The sequence below is a fragment of the Dreissena polymorpha genome, chromosome 1 (genome assembly GCF_020536995.1).
Source record: "Dreissena polymorpha isolate Duluth1 chromosome 1, UMN_Dpol_1.0, whole genome shotgun sequence".
NCBI lineage: Eukaryota > Metazoa > Mollusca > Bivalvia > Myida > Dreissenidae > Dreissena > Dreissena polymorpha.
The window spans coordinates 185357579-185378258 of NC_068355.1; the positions used below are offsets into that span (position 1 = coordinate 185357579).

The window sequence follows — 20680 nt, forward strand, 5'->3', positions numbered from 1 at the left end:
TTAGATGCCGGTATATGAATAAAATAATTATGTGAATAACTTACACGTATACAGATGAGCCGCTACTTAGTTGAGAGTAGTTGCAAGGAAGGCTACTTAGTTGAGGGTAGTTGCAAGGAAGGCTACTTAGTTGAGGGTAGTTGCAAGGGAGGCTTCTTAGTTGAGGGTAGTTGCTAGGAAGGCTACTTAGTTGAGGGTAGTTGCAAGGAATGCTACTTAGTTGAGGGTAGTTGCAAGGACGGCTACTTAGTTGAGGGTAGTTGCAAGGAAGGCTACTTAGATGAGGGTAGTTGCAAGGAAGGCTACTTAGTTGAGGGTAGTTGCGAGGGAAGCTACTTAGATGAAGGTAGTTGCAAGGAAGGCTACTTAGTTGAGGGTAGTTGCAAGGGAGGCTACTTAGATGAGGGTAGTTGCAAGGAAGGCTACTTAGTTGAGGGTAGTTGCAAGGGAGGATACTGTGTCAAAACATCGATTAAATTGAGCATGGCTCTGGGACCACCAGGCTTAATGCATTGTGTGATAAGTGTCGTCCCTGGACTGCTCAGGCTTAATGCATTGTGTGTTTAGTGTCGTCACAGGGCTGCAGGCTTAATGCAGTGTGTGCTAAGTGTCGTCCCAGGACTGCACAGGCTTAATGCATAGTGTGTTTAGTGTCGTCCCAGGGCTGCACAGGCTTAATGCATTGTGTGTTTAGTGTCGTCACAGGACTGCACAGGCTTAATGCATTGTGTGTTTAGTGTCGTCCCAGGGCTGCACAGGCTTAATTCATAGTGTGTTTAGTGTCGTCACAGGACTTCACAGGCTTAACGCATGGTGTGTTTAGTGTCGTCACAAGACTGCACAGGCTTAACGCATGGTGTGTTTAGTGTCGTCACAAGACTGCACAGGCTTAACGCATGGTGTGTTTAGTGTCGTCACAAGACTGCACAGGCTTAACGCATGGTGTGTTTAGTGTCGTCACAAGACTGCACAGGCTTAACGCATTGTGTGTTTAGTGTCGTCACAAGACTGCACAGGCTTAACGCATGGTGTGTTTAGTGTCGTCACAAGACTGCACAGGCTTAACGCATTGTGTGTTTAGTGTCGTCACAAGACTGCACAGGCTTAACGCATTGTGTGTTTAGTGTCGTCCCTGGACTGCTCAGGCTTAACGCATGGTGTGTTTAGTGTCGTCACAAGACTGCACAGGCTTAACGCATGGTGTGTTTAGTGTCGTCACAAGACTGCACAGGCTTAACGCATTGTGTGTTTAGTGTCGTCACAAGACTGCACAGGCTTAACGCATGGTGTGTTTAGTGTCGTCCCTGGACTGCTCAGGCTTAACGCATTGTGTGTTTAGTGTCGTCCCTGGACTGCACAGGCTTAACGCATTGTGTGTTTAGTGTCGTCACAAGACTGCACAGGCTTAACGCATGGTGTGTTTAGTGTCGTCCCAGGACTGCGCAGGCTTATCGCATTGTGTGTTTAGTGTCGTCACAAGACTGCACAGGCTTAACGCATGGTGTGTTTAGTGTCGTCCCAGGACTGCACAGGCTTATCGCATGGTGTGTTTAGTGTCGTCCCAGGACTGCACAGGCTTATCGCATTGTGTGTTTAGTGTCGTCCCAGGACTGCACAGGCTTATCGCATGGTGTGTTTAGTGTCGTCACAGGACTGCACAGGCTTAACGCATGGTGTGTTTAGTGTCGTCACAGGACTGCACAGGCTTAACGCATGGTGTGTTTAGTGTCGTCACAGGACTGCACAGGCTTAACGCATGGTGTGTTTAGTGTCGTCACAGGACTACACAGGCTTAACGCATGGTGTGTTTAGTGTCGTCCCAGGACTGCACAGGCTTAACGCATGGTGTGTTTAGTGTCGTCACAGGACTGCACAGGCTTAACGCATGGTGTGTTTAGTGTCGTCACAGGACTGCACAGGCTTAACGCATGGTGTGTTTAGTGTCGTCACAGGACTGCACAGGCTTAACGCATGGTGTGTTTAGTGTCGTCACAGGACTGCACAGGCTTAACGCATGGTGTGTTTAGTGTCGTCACAGGACTGCACAGGCTTAACGCATGGTGTGTTTAGTGTCGTCCCAGGACTGCACAGGCTTAACGCATGGTGTGTTTAGTGTCGTCACAAGACTGCACAGGTTATTCAGGAAAGATGCTTTCTGAACGGATTATATTTTTTGTTTAAACAAAAACAAATTATGAAAGCGGAAAATGTCATCCCTGTTAAGACTGTGCAAAGTGCACACGCTAATTTGGGCCGACACTTAAAGCACTCGAATTTAGCCAAATTATCCCAGAGCCCTGCTTAAGTCTAAAGCTGGATGGTGATTTCTTGCCCTTATTAAGGATTTTATTTGTTGACTGATCATTGTTTTGTTTTGTTTTGTATTTTGTTCATACCAAGCCACCACAGGTGTTTGGCGCGTAACCGAGTCACTTAAACACTCTCAATAAGTCATAAAATAACATTTTTATCACCATGACAAAAAGAAATTGTGATATATTATATTTGATCGTATATATTATATCATATTTTTGTTTGTTCGTGTTGTCAAAGTGATTGAAAGTGTTTTAGTGAATAGGCCACGCGCCCAACACCTGTGCAAGCGGCTAGAGACTTGCCAATATGGTTCATGAACATGCCATTTATTGCTTTTGCTTGTACATATTAACATGAATCTTACATGAACTGAAGGCAGTGTCAGTTATTCCGTAATATATGTGAAGTTTTTTTGTAAGGAAGTCTCATAGCAAAATCCTGTCTTGGGGAAAGTGTCATCCCTAAATAGCCTGTGCGGACTGCGTAGGCTCATATGGTACGACGCTTTACACACACATTGTTAAGCCTTTTCTTCCAGAGCAAGATTAATATATTTATACCTAAACAGTTGATGACATGTTAATGGTTCTGCTATTTACTAATGAAGCTAGTAAGATATGTAAAGAAAATAGTTGGTTGGCTATGGTTGTTATTTCTCATTATGTCATTAAACCCAAAATATTTCCCAAAATAAATATTGTATAGAGCATTTTGAGGAATTGAAACCCACATATATTGTTTGTCCTTATGGCAATACTTTTTTGGAATGATAATAGTAGATATTATCAAATGCTAAACCTTGCCGCAATTCAGTAGTTTTTACAAAATACAAATTTTTCTAGCCCTGTTTGATACATGTATAAGTCTGGTTTTCATCCATATATTTTTCTTTAGATTATTGCTCGGTGTGCTATTTTAATTTAATTGATAAATCACATATTCAGCAATTTACCTGTTCTTAAATTAGGTAAATAAATAAACTTTCCTGTATCAATATGTGTATAATGCCCACTTTCTTCATTGCGGTAAAATATATGGGGTAACTTATATTCATAATGAATTGCATAACTCACCATTTCCAGCAAGTGTTTTGTATATTTTGCTTTTTATTTGGGAATCTTTACAAGTAAGCAACCAAAGAGTTTTACTTTATCAAATAATCACAGCTAGTGTTCTTTTCTTATCAGTGTGATTGTAATTATTTGTGTTTGTTTTAATGTACGATTTTATGAATGAAACAATGTTGAGGGATAAGTTTGAATTGTTTATTTGAGCCTAGCTCTGGGAAAACTGGGCTTGATGCATGTGCGTAAAGTGAAGTGCCAGATTATCCAGTGCAGTCCGTACAGCGTAAAGTGAAGTGCCAGATTATCCAGTGCAGTCCGTACAGCGTAAAGTGAAGTGCCAGATTATCCAGTGCAGTCCGTACAGCGTAAAGTGAAGTGCCAGATTATCCAGTGCAGTCCGTACAGCGTAAAGTGAAGTGCCAGATTATCCAGTGCAGTCCGTACAGCGTAAAGTGAAGTGCCAGATTAGCCAGTGCAGTCCGTATAGCGTAAAGTGAAGTGCCAGATTATCCAGTGCAGTCCGTACAGGGACTAAATGCATGTGCGTAAAGTGAAGTGCCAGATTATCAAGTGCAGTCCGTACAGCGTAAAGTGAAGTGCCAGATTATCCAGTGCAGTCCGTACAGCGTAAAGTGAAGTGCCAGATTATCCAGTGCAGTCCATACAGCGTAAAGTGAAGTGCCAGATTATCCAGTGCAGTCCGTACAGCGTAAAGTGAAGTGCCAGATTATCCAGTGCAGTCCGTACAGCGTAAAGTGAAGTGCCAGATTATCCAGTGCAGTCCGTACAGCGTAAAGTGAAGTGCCAGATTATCCAGTGCAGTCCGTACAGCGTAAAGTGAAGTGCCAGATTATCCAGTGCAGTCCATACAGCGTAAAGTGAAGTGCCAGATTATCCAGTGCAGTCCGTACAACGTAAAGTGAAGTGCCAGATTATCCAGTGCAGTCCGTACAGCGTAAAGTGAAGTGCCAGATTATCCAGTGCAGTCCGTACAGCGTAAAGTGAAGTGCCAGATTATCCTGTGCAGTCCGTACAGGCTAATCAGGGGCAACATTTTTAGCCTTAATTTTGATACAATTGACGCGGAAAGTATCCTGACTGGGAAACCACTTGTCACTTTCATTAAGACCTGTTTCCCCAGAGTGTTTTAATAGTTACAGGGTTAGGTACACATCCGATATGAGATATACGGTTCTGGGGAAAAAAAATATCGGGGCGTAATTACAGGGTTAGTTACACACCTGATACGGGATATACGGTTCTGGGGAAAAACCATATCGGGGCGTAGTTACAGTGTTGGTTACACACCTGATACGGGATATACGGTTCTGTGGAAAACCATATCGGGGCGTAGTTACAGGGTTAGTTACACACCTGATACGGGATATACGGTTCTGTGGAAAACCATATCGGGGCGTTGTTACAGGGTTAGTTACACACCTGACACGGGATATACGGTTCTGTGTAAACCATATCGGGGCGTAGTTACAGGGTTAGGCACTGACCCGATACGGGATATACGGGTATGTGGAAAACCATATCGGGGCGTAGTTACAGGGTTAGTTACACACCTGATACGGGATATACGGTTCTGTGGAAAACAATATCGGGGCGTAATTACAGGGTTAGTTACACACCGGATATACGGTTCTGTGGAAAACAATATCGGGGCGTAGTTACAGGGTTAGGTTCACACCCGATACGGGATATACGGTTCTGTGGAAAACCATATCGGGGCGTAGTTACAGGGTTGGTTACTGACCTGATACGGGATATGCGGTTCCGTGGAAAACCATATAGGGGCGTAGTTACAGTATTAGTTACACACCTGATACGGGATAAACGGTTCTGTGGGAAACCATATCGGGGCGTAGTTACACTGACCTGATACCGGATATACAGTTCTGTGGAAAACCATATCGGGGCGTAGTTACAGGGTTGGTTACTGACCTGATACGGGATATACAGTTCTGTGGAAAACCATATCGGGGCGTAGTTACAGGGTTGGTTACTGACCTGATACAGGGTATACAGTTCTGTGGAAAACCATATCGGGGCGTAGTTACAGGGTTAGGTACTGACCTGATACGGGATATACGGGTCTTTGGTAAACCATATCGGGCGTAGTTACAGGGTTAGTTACGGACCCGATACGGGATATACGGTTCTGTGGAAACCATTTCGGGGCGAGACCGAAGGTTTTTCCACAGAACCGTATATCCCGTATCCAGGGCCGTACCCAGGAAATGTTGACTAGGGGGGCCCAAACGGGAAGGGTGCGGGAGGGGTTATTAGGCACTTTTCAAGGTGAATTTTAATGCATATAGAAACATATGTTGCGTTATAAATGTATGGATATATAACAAGTAAATCAGCACCTTTCTGAAGTCTAAAGCTTTAACCATTACGGGCCGTCCATAAAGATTGTCACGCTCCAGGTGGGGGTAGGGTGAGTAAGAAAGTGACAGTTTGTGACAAGGGGGAGGGGAGTCAGGCCATGTGTGATTTCACACATTTTTTTTTTTTAAATGTATAATTTATTTATTATTTGTTTAGTACAATTTAAAAATAATTTTCAAAAAATTGTGAAACATTTGAATTAGTTTTATGTCAAAAAAGACGAATTGCGTATCTCCTGATTCTGTTGTTCGAATGTTCAATAGGCAACTTGGCTGGGCCAGCTTATTCAATAGGCACAACCTTCACACAGATTTCAATGACGAAATAATTGGACTGTTCCATTTTTAGTTAATAAAGGGTTGAAAGAAAATCTAAATTATAATTTTGTTTTTATTAGAGGTTAACACGTGGATAAATATTCATACTGCTCATCGTAACAACCCTACAGTTATAAAAGCCTGTAATGTGAAAGTTCTTTTACCGGTAAGTGAAATTTTAATACGGTTTAATAGTGAATTGAGTTTTAGATTAAATTTAAATTAAGTATTAATTTTAAAAAAATGTTCGAAAGTGTGAGTTTGTGACGTACTTTAGGGAAGGGGGTCCAAGATTTTGTAACAGTTTGTGACATGCCGAGGTAAAAATGGTAAAAAAAGCGTGACATGCTTAATCAACGACCCCTTGGTGTGAAATTCACACACATGTTTAAAGCTTTAGATTTCAGAAATGTATTACACTTTATACAGAAGTTAAAGCAACCTTTGAAACTAAAAAACCTTTATTATGAAATTTAACATAAAGTATGACTGTAGAGGAGGTTTGATTTCAAAGAGAAAATACTACTATGGTTTTATGTCAGAAACTGACATATAACCTACTAGTATTTTCTCTTTGAAATCAAACCTCCTCTATATTAAATTTCAAAGTAAATTCATTATTAAATGTTTATCATCTACAAGACAGTTTTCGCAGAAATGTTTAATAAGCTATGACTCAAGAGGAGGTTTGAATTCAAAAGAGAAAACACTATTATCGTTCAGACCTACGACCTTCTGTATCAGTTCCATCCATTCGCTGTTTCTCTTTCCTTGTCCAATGAAAAGACGTGTTACACCCACCATCAAAAGATGAAGCATTGAGCACAATGGGTAATTGACAGATCGGGGATGTTTGTACAAGGTAATAAGAAAACAATGCCTAGGGGCTTATCTCCACTGGCGAGTAAATTAGCGCTAATCCCCTTGTGTATCAGGGGCAATAAAACACATCTGCACATTTGTATTGCAGGGAAGTGTACTTTGGGCCCTTTCATGTGTGAAAATTTGCAGTGGGCTCATTATTAAAAAATCATAACTCGACAGCTAGCTGGGGGGGGGGGCGGGCCCCTGGGCCCAGTGCCTGGGTACGGGCCTGCGTTTCGGGTCAGTAAATGACCCTGTAACAATTAGATCACGCCAACTACTTATTAACTCATCAAATTAACAATTATGGTTATATATAACCAGTATTATTATATTTCTACTGCCCCATTTACTGGTAGTCTACTGACACCATATAGAATACATGGGTTCATCATGTGACGTCAAACAGCCAATGAGAGAAGAGTATTTTGTAGATGGTGTGATATATATTGTTATTTTTATAGGGTGTAAACAAATTGGTATGTATGGCTTATGGTTTAGATACCAAAGGAAAATATATTATGGTACATAATAAGATATAAATATATATTCTGTACCAAAATCTCGTTTTGCAGATATACTTCTCATGCTGTTTTATAGTACATGTTTTAATAGTACATATATGTGTGTCCTGTCATATTTGTGTATTGTATATAATGTTTCAAAATCACATTAATTGTTTTGTTAGTATGGATTCAAAACCACACGACTTTGTGTTCAGAAATGTATTCTGATAATGGTGGCTGTAGGCTAACCCTCTGTCCATCATCATGTCTGTCTGTCAGTTGGTACGTCCGACCACAAAATTTGTCTGACGTTATTTGATAAGAAAGGGCCTTAAACTAAAATATCTGGAAATGAAAGTTATTTATATTTGTTCTAAATCTGTTTCATGTATACATGATATAATTTTGTGTTTTAAGTGGGAAATGAATCAATAAGTTATAAGTTATTATTATCAATACATGTATTATATTCACAGTATTTAAAACAAACAAAAACTGACACTAAAAAAAGGAAGCGTATAAGTGCCTTAATGTATGTGGATGGTTGAATTAAAATGGCGGTAATGAAATTATCCCTCTTGAATCTTAACCTGACTCAAAAAATCGAGTCATTATTGTTACATGCTATGGTACATATACCAAACGACACAAATTAGCATGATGACATAGTTTCAAAAAGTCTAATTAGCTCATATATTCATAGTATCTTTAAGGTCGTGAGTGACGTCGACCGCTGGAAACTGCGTGTTTAAGTTTCCCGCGCACTGCATTATCAGCAGACGTCGCTATCACTGCATGAGCGTTAATAACCTGCATGTAGTTTCTATAGGCCGCGGTTTCGCGTCTAGTAACGTCATCATGCGGGAAGAACACCAGCCGGTCCGTGCCCACTTGAAGCCCCGACTGTATAGCTTTTGCCATATCCGCTGTAGTACAAAATTCGACGACCCAGCGGGAGTTGACCCCGGGTCGCGCCGACCGGTTATCGAGGGGATCGAACTGGATACTTCGTACGGGAACGTCGAGTTAAGTCTGTATTAGGTACTGCACCTGTTCGTGTTTTGATAAGTAGTAGTTGTAGATATAGTAGAAGTAGTAATAGCAGCAAAAGCGTTAAACGCAGTAATAGTAGTATTATAGTTGTACTGATTGTTGTTGTAGAAGCATTCTTTATTTAATTTGCCTAATAATAATTAATATGAGTAATACAAGCAGTACTAGCAGAAGCAACAGTAGTAATTGTAGCACAAATCGTATATTGTCTCATCTAGAGTCCGCGATTGTAGTTACCTAGTACATATGTAGTTTATTTATAGACATTTTTTATTTACGTAGTACGACGGAAATATTTAATCAAGGTCCGTCTTTGCAATTACAATACATTTTATGATTTGTGGCACTTATGCTCGATTGGTAATTGTCGGCTCGGGTAAGACTTAAATGTACCCCGGGTACGGTAAATATACTAACACGTGCCCGGGAATTCTAACGCTTAATTGAGCTCGATTGGTCGTTGTCGGCTCCGGTACTTCTTAAATGTACCCCGGGTACTCTTAAGTATACTTACATGTACCCCGGGTACGGTAAATATACTTAATCGTACCTGGTTGATATTAGACTGTACCCGAGTTGTATTCCCGCAAAAAATCCGATGTCGTAAAACGCGCTACCGATTATCTTATACAAACTTCTCTTTAAATAAAAACTGCATCAACATGCTTTTTGAATATGAGTTTCGATAATATAGAGGCCATTTTACAGAAAATTGACATAAATGTGAATATAATTTAATTAAAATAAATAGCCGACAACGACCGATTTAGCGTCAAATTTCACGGGTACGTTTCAATCGGGACAAATCGGACAATTCCGCCATATCGGCGGTGTGGTGTAGCCCACTGTCCGATGCGTTCAGATTGGGGTACGTTTAAGTATATTTACCGCACCCGGGGTACATGTAAGTATACTTAAGAGTACCCGGGGTACATGTAAGTAGTACCCGAGCCGACAATGACCAATCGAGCATTAATTGATCGTTGTCTGTTATATATTTTTAATTAATTATATTCATAGTTATGTCATTATTCTGTAAAATAGCCGCTATATTATCGAATCTTCTTCCTTAAAAGCATGTTGAGGAGTTTTTTTTAAAGAAAATTTTGTTTCGAATCCGTAGCGCGTTTTACAGCATCGAATTTTGGGCGGGAATAATGCTCGGGTACAGTCTAAATTGGCCAATCGAGTGTCAATTATGCTTGATTGGTTATTGTCGGCTCGGGTACTATTTACATGTGCCCGGGTATCTTAAGTATACTTACATGTACCCCGGGTACGGTAAATACTTAATCGTACCCGGTCGATATTAGACTGTTCCCTTGTTGGATTCCCGCCCAAAATCCGATGTCGTAAAACGCACTACCGATTATTTTAAAGGGGCAGGCCAACATATTTTTGGGAAACCACGAGAATTGCTTATATAAGTAAAAATTTACATTACATCCGCTTTTATCATGAGCGTTGATGGTCGAGTGGTCTAGGTGGGAGACTTTTTACTCCCGGACTCCAGGGGTCAGGGTTCGAGCCCTTTTGATGATAACTTTTTTTCCCCTTTTTTTTAAATCGTATTCTTTTTTTTTACTAGAGATTTTTAGTTCCAATAATTAAATTTATCAATATAAAGCATTTACTGACAAGCTTCAATACATTTATGACATGACAAAATATATTGGACGGACCCTTTAAACAAACTTATCTTTAAAAAAACTGCATCAACATGCTTTTTTGAGTGTGAGTTACGATAATATAGAGGTCATTTTACAGACAATTGACATAAATGTGAATAAACTAAATAATAAATAGCCGACAACGGCCGATTATGCGTTAAATATCCCGGATACGTTTTAGTTTATTTATCGTACCCGGGGTACATGTAAGTATACCTAAGAGTACCCGGGGTACATGTAAGTAGTATACGAGCGGACAATGACCAATCGAACGTCAGTTATAGTATCAGCAGCTGGTAGATACAACTTAAGTTCGTTGTATTCACGAACATCACACAACTTATAAGGTACAGTTTATAAATAAGTTACGTTGTTTGCGAAAATAATAAAAAAAGTCGAAATAGAATGTCACAAAATACGTCGTATAAGTGGACTCTAACAATTTTACCTCCGAGTGGGACACGTGTTCGTTGTTCCGGAAACTGAAAACTGCGGCGTTCGGCCGACTGGATGGTGTTTGTGTCACTGCGCATGTGCAGACTTGGGGCGATCCGGTCAATGTTGCCACTGCGCATGTGCGGACTTGGGGCGATCCGGTCGATGTTGCCACTGCGCGTGTGCAGAGTAGGTGCGATCCGGTCGATGTTGTCACTGCGCGTGTGCAGACTTGGTGAGATCCGGTCGATGTTGTCACTGCGCATGTGCAGACTTGGGGCGATCCGGTCGATGTTGTCACTGCGCATGTGCAGACTTAGGGCGACCCAGTCGATGTTGTCACTGCGCGAGTGCAGACTTGTTGCGATCCGGTCGATGTTGTCACTGCGCATGTGCAGACTTGGGGCGATCCGGTCGATGTTGTCACTGCGCATTACATTCACGTCCGGGTAAGCTTGATCATCCGGCGTTGCAGCGTCACTGAAGGTTACAATATACTAAAAAAAATTGGAGTGCAATGCTATACTCTCTAAAAACATGAACATCATTTAAAAGAAGACACAATTCTCTGTAGGGGCACTTGCCATGGCTTTATTTTAGAATGTTTCTTTGTGCATGTGGTAGGGAAAACATTGATGTTTAACAAAAATTCACTCTTTTGCTTGAAGGTTGGAGGCTACATGAGACTTTGACAGATGGCGGGAAACCCTTCTCAACTGGTACGAAGCCGGTAAATAGATGGCCATAAAACAGTGACCGCTGATTCGCGTCGAGTTCTTTCTTGCATAACGTATGACCCCCTTTTTTATTGTTTAAATCATTGCGGCTTGGAATGCTCTTTAAGAAAAGGTATGGTTATGGGGATGTCTATGCGCAAAAGTTTGACTTTATTTTTTGTTAAAGTTATTGCTTTCACATTGAATTTGTGTAGGAAATCTTTTAGTATATTGTGACCTGAAACCGAGAGGGTGAGACCGGCTTAAGGGACATAAAACAGGAAATAAAATACATATGTAACTAAATTGTTAAAGAGAAAACGATCATACGATTTAAAGGGGCGGGCATTCATCAACATGAGGCAAACATATTAAATGGTAACGCGTGGGAAAAAAACGTGCGTTTATTTCAAATACTTGCGTTAAAAGAGAACAACAATGCATTTCCTCTTTTAAGGCTCGATTGGTCATATTCGGCTCGGATCTTACTTAAATGTACCCCGGGTACTCGTAAGTATTCTTAAATGTACCCCGGCTACGGAAAATAAACTAACACGTACCCGGAAAATTTAGACCAATTGAGAAAATTTATTCCCGCCCAAATTCGATGTCGTAAAACGCGCTACAAAATTCGAAAAAACAACATCTTTTTGATCAAAACCTATCTAAACATGCTTTTTTGAGTATGAGTATTTATGCCATTTCACGGAATATTGACATAAATATGAATATTGTTAATTTGACTAAAAAAGCCGAGAACAACTAATTTAGCGTTAGAATTCCCCGTTACGTTTCAGTATATTTTCCGTACCCGGGGTACATTTAAGTATACTTAAGAGTACCCGGGGTACATTTGAGTAGTAACCGAGCCGACAATGACCAAAGTTGATTTAAAATAATGTTACGATTAGCTCTTGTACTCAGCTGTCAAACATTTTCGTGCACGTGGAACTCATTTTGTTAAAAATAACGACATCAAGCATGAGTTGATCATTAATTATTATTGAAATTACAAGGCGTCATCGTTGACAGAGGTAATTTTCGTATAATAACGATAGTTTTTGGTAATTAATATTTGATACATTTGACACTCACTTTGCACTGATTTTATTAAAGCATTACAACTATTTTCTTTTGACGATTATTAATAAAATTGTACATTTTATTTTTTTAATTTCATTAAATATATTCTTTTCAGAATGTAGTTTAATTTGACTATATAACGGACTTTATAACGGTTTAGAATTATTCGGTTGTTGTTTTTTTTATGTTAAGCAAATCCAATCCGCTTTAAAGGAAATTTGTGTTAAAAATGAAGTGTCATCTTAACGAAAATCCAGGTTAGGCGGATTTACATGGGGCCTAGAATTCCAAGAACGAGGCATGTTAATTTTCATCGGGGATGGGAAGAGGGGAAGTTTGTTTTTGCAGTTATATTTCCTGCCTAGCATCCGATGGATAGAAAAGTGATCTCAACATAGATCTGGCGATCACCTGATAGCGAACAAACGATACACAAACATCCCTTAGAATACCGTGTGAAAGATTTATAGCGAACAGCAAACATTGACTTATGACACGTGATACTTACATCTCTGATCAACAGCGCCCCGTTCCGCGGTCCCGCTATGTGCGTCCGGTTTCTGTGGGCTCTCTCTCAGGTATCGCGGCGCATGGTGGCTGGTGGCGTCATACACGCAGTCCGGGTCCAGCAAAAGGGGAATGGGCCGAAAACCAAGAGCGAGTAACTTTTGGTACTGCAAAGGACTGATTGGCTGCTGAAATGTCAGCTTACTTCCCCAAACATAGTTTTTTTAAATAACAAAATCGTGATAACAAAGTAAGGTATATGTGGAGTTTGTTATACCGTCGAGTTTGCATAATAATTGGGAACATGTCAAAATATACACAACAATGAAATGTATGAACATGGCAGTATTTTATTTATTTACTTGTAATTGTCTGCACTAAACAGTATAATTTATCTGTAAGTTATTATGTTTAGTTTTATATATCGCTCAATCAATTGCGACAAATCCTACAGACTGACTGATTAAAGTAATCGCAGCGGTTATTTCCTGTTTGCTGATCGAACGCTGCTTCGTGCTTGTCGTGATTTTTTAATTGTGAGCGGTTAGAATGCATGTATATTATTTGCAATCAACATCCTATAACGTATGTCATTAAAGATGGCTAGAGCCGTACTTGCTGTACTTATTGAAACAAAAAATAGTTGTCAGAAAATAATAATAGATAAAAATGACGTCATCGCATGTTGTTGTTTTTTTTATAAGAAAGGCATTGTTTTGAACTGAAACATGCTCGGAACCAGTGACATATCTGAATGTGAACATGTCGAGTTTGTCTTAATTACAAGGTATACACCGATTTCTAAAGGAGAACGGCGAAGCAGGCATACGACTTAATTCAGTGTTTTAATTCAAAAGCTTTGCGCAATCCAAAGATTCTTCATAACACAATTGTAAAATTTGCCCCATCAAAACGAACCAGCAAAATAAATAGAAGCACATTTATTATTAAAATTACGAAATTTCCTTAGGTGTTCAAAAGGTACCTTGGTCATGTCTTATCAAATATTATACGGACAATTACAGTGACGGCTTAATTGTATACTCACCGTTAATAGACATCAATCATAAATATTATTTTTAAATAAAGGGAATGTAAATAGTGGAAAGGAATTTAATAGAATTATTGAAAGAAAAGTTATCAAAGAGGTTAAGACGTGTTATTGTACTTCATCAAAAATTGCACCGTAACTAAAGATAAAACCCGCTCGTAAAAAGGGGCTTTTTGTGTGCGTCAACTCAAGTGTCGTCCATGATAAGCATGTACAGTTCGCACAAGCTAATCTAGGATGACACTGTCTGATTGTATGGCATGTTTTGTTTAAAGGCAGTAAAATAATTAGCGAACATCCAGCAAACTGCACAGGCTAATATGTGACGACACTTTACGCACATGCATTAAGGCCGGTTTTCCCAGGCCTAAAATATGTATCGTATGATGTTTTATAAGACGGGCTGTTTTCAATTACCGACCATTTACCTTTGAAGAGATGGACGATCTGTCAGGCCCGGCGGTAAAGGGCCGACACCGACCGGAAGTGGGCCGGCTGTCCACTTTATCAACTTCCATGGAGGAACCAGACCCGCCCTGCGCACGCCATTTTGAGAATAGAAATTGTGCTTTAGTAAGGTAAGATTGTTAAAGGGGCCTTTTCACAGATTTTTGGCATGTTATGACGTTTGTCATTAAATGCTTTATATTGCTAAATGTATACATTGGATCTAAAAAGCTCCAGTAAAAGAAATTAATAAAATTAAAGAAAGAAAAAAGTAACCCCCAACTGGGCTCGCAACACTGATCCCTGGCGTAAAATGCTATCGCATAGACAATTCGGCCATCCGCGCTCATACAATGGGTAGTGAATTTTATACTCTTTTTAAGCAATCCTCGTTGTATCACAAAATATAACGACCCCAAGAAACTATTCAATTGTTTCACGTTGCAACGCTTTATAATTTTCAGGTTTTTAAAACGTCAAACAATGCATATAATGGATATTTTAAAGCATGGTAAATGTTCAGTATTAATGTTTCCGCACAAATATCATAACTACAACGAACATTTGCGAATCTGAAGCAATTTTTTTAAATTTGTCAATTTACCGAAACGTGTTAAGGCCTCATTCTAGGATTAATGCATGTGCGTAAAGTGCCATTTCAGATTAGCCTGTGCAGTCCGCAAAGAGTAATAGGGACGTCACTCTCCGCATAAATTTAATTTTCGTACAGAAGAGAATTCGTTTTAACGAAAAATTCCAAAAAAGCGAAAAGTTTAGTCACTGATTAGCTTCGGACTGCACAAGCTTAGCTGGGATCGATTTTTATGCATAAAAATAAATATCAGCTTTCCGTCTACGAACATGAGGCTAGTCTAATCTTGTTGTGCCCTCCCTTTTCCTCCCAAAATTAGATGTGTATATAAAAATAATACCATGTTTACATCTGTTTTCAGTATAGCTGAACATCATTGCTTTTCTTTTTAATTTTATGCATATTTGTCGATTTGTTTTACATTTGAACAAAAGTTAACTTTGGAATTTCGTTGAAATAACAACTATATGACGTCAACATGATGACGTCATTATCAAATTGCGAGTCGGGCACACTTCTTTGTTCGGTTCTCTGATAAGATTTCGAGTCTGGGTCAAATGCGAGGATGCTGGTGCAACCCCTCGGTAGCGGTTGATGCTTGAAGATCTTCGCAGACTCGCGCCCATGGGCGTGCATAGCGTCCGGGTCCGGCATGTCCCTTCCCCGCCCAACAGCCCCTGACCAAAGTTGTAGACGGTCACGATGCTGCATGGTGGGCCGGGGTACGGAACGCGTACTGGGGACCTGATCTTGGAACGAAAAACATTAACATATAAAAATACAAGCGCACATTGAGTGTTATTATACTGACATTAGACTGATACAATATAACACTCACGGACTCTAGATTACTGTATTTCTTGTGTTTAACTCGCTATAAATCCATTAATAACAACGGGAATATACTAAAAGTTATATTGTTTTGAAAGAGGAATTAATAAGCAACAAGATAACGTATAAACCAATAAAATCGGATGAATAGTTTTTGCATAAGATTGAATTTACTACAGTAAGGGTCAAATACTCGATTCATCTCCTGTCAATATACACTCCGTGATAACACTGTATATAGTATTTAAGTTGTTAGTAGTTGTTAGTAGTAGTAGTAGAAGTAGTAGTAGTAGTAGTAGTAGTAGTAGTAGTAGTAGTAGTAGTTGTTGTTGTTGTTGTTGTAGTAGTAGTTGTAGTAGTAGTAGTAGTAGTAGCAGTAGCAGTAGCAGAAACAGTAGCATGCATTAGCATTAGCAGTAGCAATGGCAGAGGTAATAGTGGTGCGGTGGTTGTAGTGGTAACGACAACGGCAGCGGCAGTAATAGTGAAAGTGTTTGTTGTTGTTTAAGTAGAGGTAGTATTTCGTTAATCATAATCATCATCATCATCATCATCATCATCATCACCACCAAAACCAACACCATCAACACTATCTCTATCATTATCCGCATCATCATCGTAAAGTGTCATTTCAGATTTATAGCCTGTGCAGTCCGCAAAGAGTAATAGGGACGACACTCTCCGCATAAATTTAATTTTCGTACAGAAGAGAATTCGTTTTAACGAAAAATTCCAAAAAAGCGAAAAGTTTAGTCACTGATTAGCTGCGGACTGCACAAACTTAGCTGGGATCGATTTTTATGCATAAACATAAATATCAGCTTTCCGTCTCCGAAAATGAGGCTCGTCATAATCTTGTTGTGCCCTACCCTTTCCTCCCAAAATTAGATGTGTATAAAAAATTAATACAATATTAACATCTGTTTTCAGTATAGCTGAACATCATTGCTTTTTTTATTTTTATGCCTATTCGTCGATTTGTTTTACATTTGAACAAACTTTACTTTGTAATTTCGTAGTAGTAGTAGTAGTAGTAGTAGTAGTAGTAGTAGTAGTAGTAGTAGTAGTAGTAGTAGTAGTAGTAGTAGTAGTAGTGGTAGTAGAAGTAGTGCAGTAGTAGTAGTAGTAGAAGTAGTAGTAGTAGTAGTAGTAGTAGTAGTAGTAGTAGTAGTAGTAGTAGTAGTAGTAGTAGTAGTAGTAGTAGTAGTAGAAGTAGTAGTAGTAGTAGTAGTGTTGGTAGAAGTAGTAGTAGTAGTTTTTGTTTTTGTTGTTGTTGTTGTAGTAGTAGTAGTTGTAGTAGTAGTAGTAGTAATAGTAGTAGTAGTAGTAGTAGTAGTAGTAGTAGTAGTAGTAGTAGTAGTAGTAGTAGTAGTAGTAGTAGTAGTAGTAGTAATAGTTGTAGTGGTAGTAGGAGTAGAAGCAGCAGAAGCAGAAACAGTAGCATTAGCATTAGAAGTAGCAGTGGCAGAGGTAATAGTGGTGGTGGTGATTGTAGTGGTAACGGCAACGGCAGCGGTAGTAATAGTGATAGTATTTGTTGTTGTTGAAGTAGAGGTAGTATTTCGTTAATCATAATCATCATCATCATTATCATCATCATCATCATCACCACCACTAAAACAAACACCATCATCACTATCTCCATCATTATCCGCATCATCATCAGAATCACTTTCATTATTACCTCACACCTGTCGGCACAGAGCACTGAGATCCCGGCCAATGTCCCGACGACGTCGGTCGCACTTCATCCTCCGTCAGTACGCCTTTCTTAAGTATGAGCGCCTGGCTCGATGTCGGCATTACCTTGGTAACGGAACCGCATTTTAAAAGCCAAAAACCAAAAACGTTTTTTCATAACTAAAAGAAAGTCATAGAATCAAATAAATGTAGATATATTTCACTCTAGACATCGCTTCGTATATGGATAGTAGTCAATAACAATAAATAAAATAATAAAGCATTCAGCTCGATTGCGTAAACTGCCCCAGGCTTATCGAAACGCTCTCGAGTCTGTTTCCCTGGGTTTCACTCGGTGTCTTTGGGAGATGAAGACAGAACGCTCCCACAGAAGAGAGGAACGAGTGACCTCCCGGCGTTTCAATGACAGCGTGTGGAATGTGAACTATTTTAGTAGTGACGTTTAAGCCTCTGAATCGCCCTGTGCGATTGATTTACCTCCCCAGAACATAGTTTGATTCCTGATGAATGTATTTTTTTATATAAATATTCCCGATATTATTGTAAAAATTTTAGCATATAAAAAATAATTATAAAAATAAATTTTGGTAGTAGACACGTTTAATAACAGTAAACATCAATACGATAATCCTTCATTCAAATAATGTAACTTGTATTCTGTGGCTATATATTAACTTGTATTCTCGCATTTCATAGCAAAATGTTTACATATTTTCGGATAATACAATTACATTTACAAGCAAAAACTATGATCGTAAGACTTTTGGACTAAATATATTAACTAGTCATCTATTTTATTAATGTCTGATTAGCTTGTGCTGACAGTCTTATCTGGGACAACACTTTACGCACATGCATTAAGCGCCTTTTTCCTAGAGCGCTGGTCATATATTTATATTCAGTGAAAAAACCGCACACAATAAAGCCAATGTATTTCTATCAACAACCTTCGAGTACACTTTTAGACTTTTCTAACGCATCACTTAATCATATCAATATAGCTCCCTTATTTTTGAACAGCTTGTGTTGAAATTTGGACCAAGAATAATTCTACACATATCTGATAATTCCTGAACATTAAATTGAAATTGATAAAACAACAAAATATAAAACTTTACAAATTAAAAACGTCACTATAAAAGTCAAATTCGCAAACTCGTACAACATTAAATAAAACCAATGTGAAAAGTAAAACGCATAAACTTACACGTCTTAATAACTGACCGGCTTGCAACATGCCGATTGAACAGTTTCGCTCCTGAATATCCATACGAGCCATATTGTTTTTGTTCTTTAATTAATAATATGTTTCCCTTGTGTAAAAACTTGCCTCGAATTATGAAATTGAAATTAAATTGGAATAACATGTGTATCGTTTTTTACTACAATTGGTGTTTTTTCTAACGCAAGACTTTTTTAAACTAACATATCTCAGTAATGAGTAAATATTTTTATTTAAGATTGCACACGTGATCATTTGACTACAATATGTGCTAGCTAACGATAAACTCATTCATCCGTGACGGTCAGACGCTTAAGCAAGTTGGAAAGGTAGCCTGTAAAATACAAAGTGCGCGATTGCGCTCCTGAATATTCATACGAGCTACCAGGTATATTGTTTTGTAAATTAATTTTATGTTTCCCTCATGTGAGAACCCACCTAAAATAATTAAATTGAAATAAAAATAGAATTAAATCGCGTTTCAACATTTCCACGTGCAAAAATATAGAATTACACCTAGCCCACGTGCTAAAGCTCGTCACGAATGAATGATTTTATCGTGAGCTTGCATAGACTGTAGTCAAATGATCTTATGTAAAATTTAAATAAATGTCTTTACTCATAACTGAGATATTCAAGTTTGAAAAGTGATGCGTTAGAAAAGTCCCAAAGTATACCTGAGACTGATAAATCTCTTGACAAATCTGCATTTATTACGTCATTTTTGGTGTATATTTATGTTCGTGATGATTTCTTTTCGTCCACATATATGCTATGAAACATGGTTTTCCTTACAATGAATACCTAACTGAATAAATACTAACTCATGCGAAAGCGGCCCTCTTTGATAAAACATGCCGAACTTTGTAACCAGGACGTTCTACGTCATTGACGTATATAACAACACCGTTATTGGACCAAATTACGTTACATTTTTTGAAAAGACATAATAATTACAAATCCACCTAAATGATTATATGTTTTTTCAGGAATTCGATACGAATTAAAACAATATCTCACGAGTACGTTATTTTAGGTAAGTATTCATCATAAGTGACGTTTTTTGTGGGCTCAATATTAAATTGCACCTCAGATAAGCCGCTATGTTTTTATAAGACAGAGTCAATTGGGGTATATTTTAGCCTCGTTTGGAGGCTAACTTTCCTCCTAAATTGGTTTTTTGCTCAAAAGAGACTTCATTTAAACGAAAAATACCATTGAAACGGAAGCCCGCACGTACTAACACGGGGCGATACCGGAAGCACGTGCATTAAGTCCAGTTGTCCCAGTTTTGTATGTTTCATTTGTGTGTGTGTTAAGAATTGGTTTACATATGTAGCGTCAGCTCGTAAACACAATAAACATAAGCGTTGAAAAAGAAATTGTTAATGGAAATTGTTAATGGAACAAAATGCGAACAATTCGCATAGGAAATCGGAAAATAAATGACAATTTGGTTTAGTTGTGTATTTGTAGCATATATCCTTTCTAGTACTTTCTTCATAATGCCGTTGCATTAAATCGGTATGTTGCATATTCCGCACGTCCCAAACTTTTTTTGAAAACGGCCATTAAAATTGCGCCGCGCTGTAGGAAAACGGGGCTTAATGCATGTGCGTAAAGTTTCGTTCTAGATAATCCCGCACAGGCTAATCACAGACCGACTGCACAGGCTTATCTGGGCGACGCTGTGCGCACTTGAATCAAGACCAGTTTTTCCAGACCGAGGCAAAATTCAACTTACACCGATTTCAAGGTGAATACCAGGTATCACCGAACGTGAGTATCGACGATGTAACTTAAGCAACGTCCACCAACTATTACCAATTTAAATTGCGATGAATTTGGTCATATGTGGTCATATGTGGTTTTAATTGAGAGTGTCAGTCGGGAAACTTTCAT

General features: G+C 38.9%; 1 protein-coding gene across 1 annotated transcript in view; it reads right to left on the bottom strand.

Moving 5' to 3' along the window:
* Positions 1-19562, bottom strand: part of LOC127864233 (uncharacterized) — a 258553-nt gene extending 238991 nt beyond the window's left edge. Inside the window, exons 1-2 of the mRNA XM_052403925.1 lie at positions 19456-19562; positions 17540-17661 (exon numbers count right to left, since the gene is read on the bottom strand). Coding sequence (XP_052259885.1) covers positions 17540-17661; positions 19456-19488 — 155 coding nt within the window. The 5' untranslated portion in view covers positions 19489-19562. The remainder of the gene's footprint in view (positions 1-17539; positions 17662-19455) is intronic.
* Between the last annotated feature and the right edge of the window lie 1118 nt (positions 19563-20680).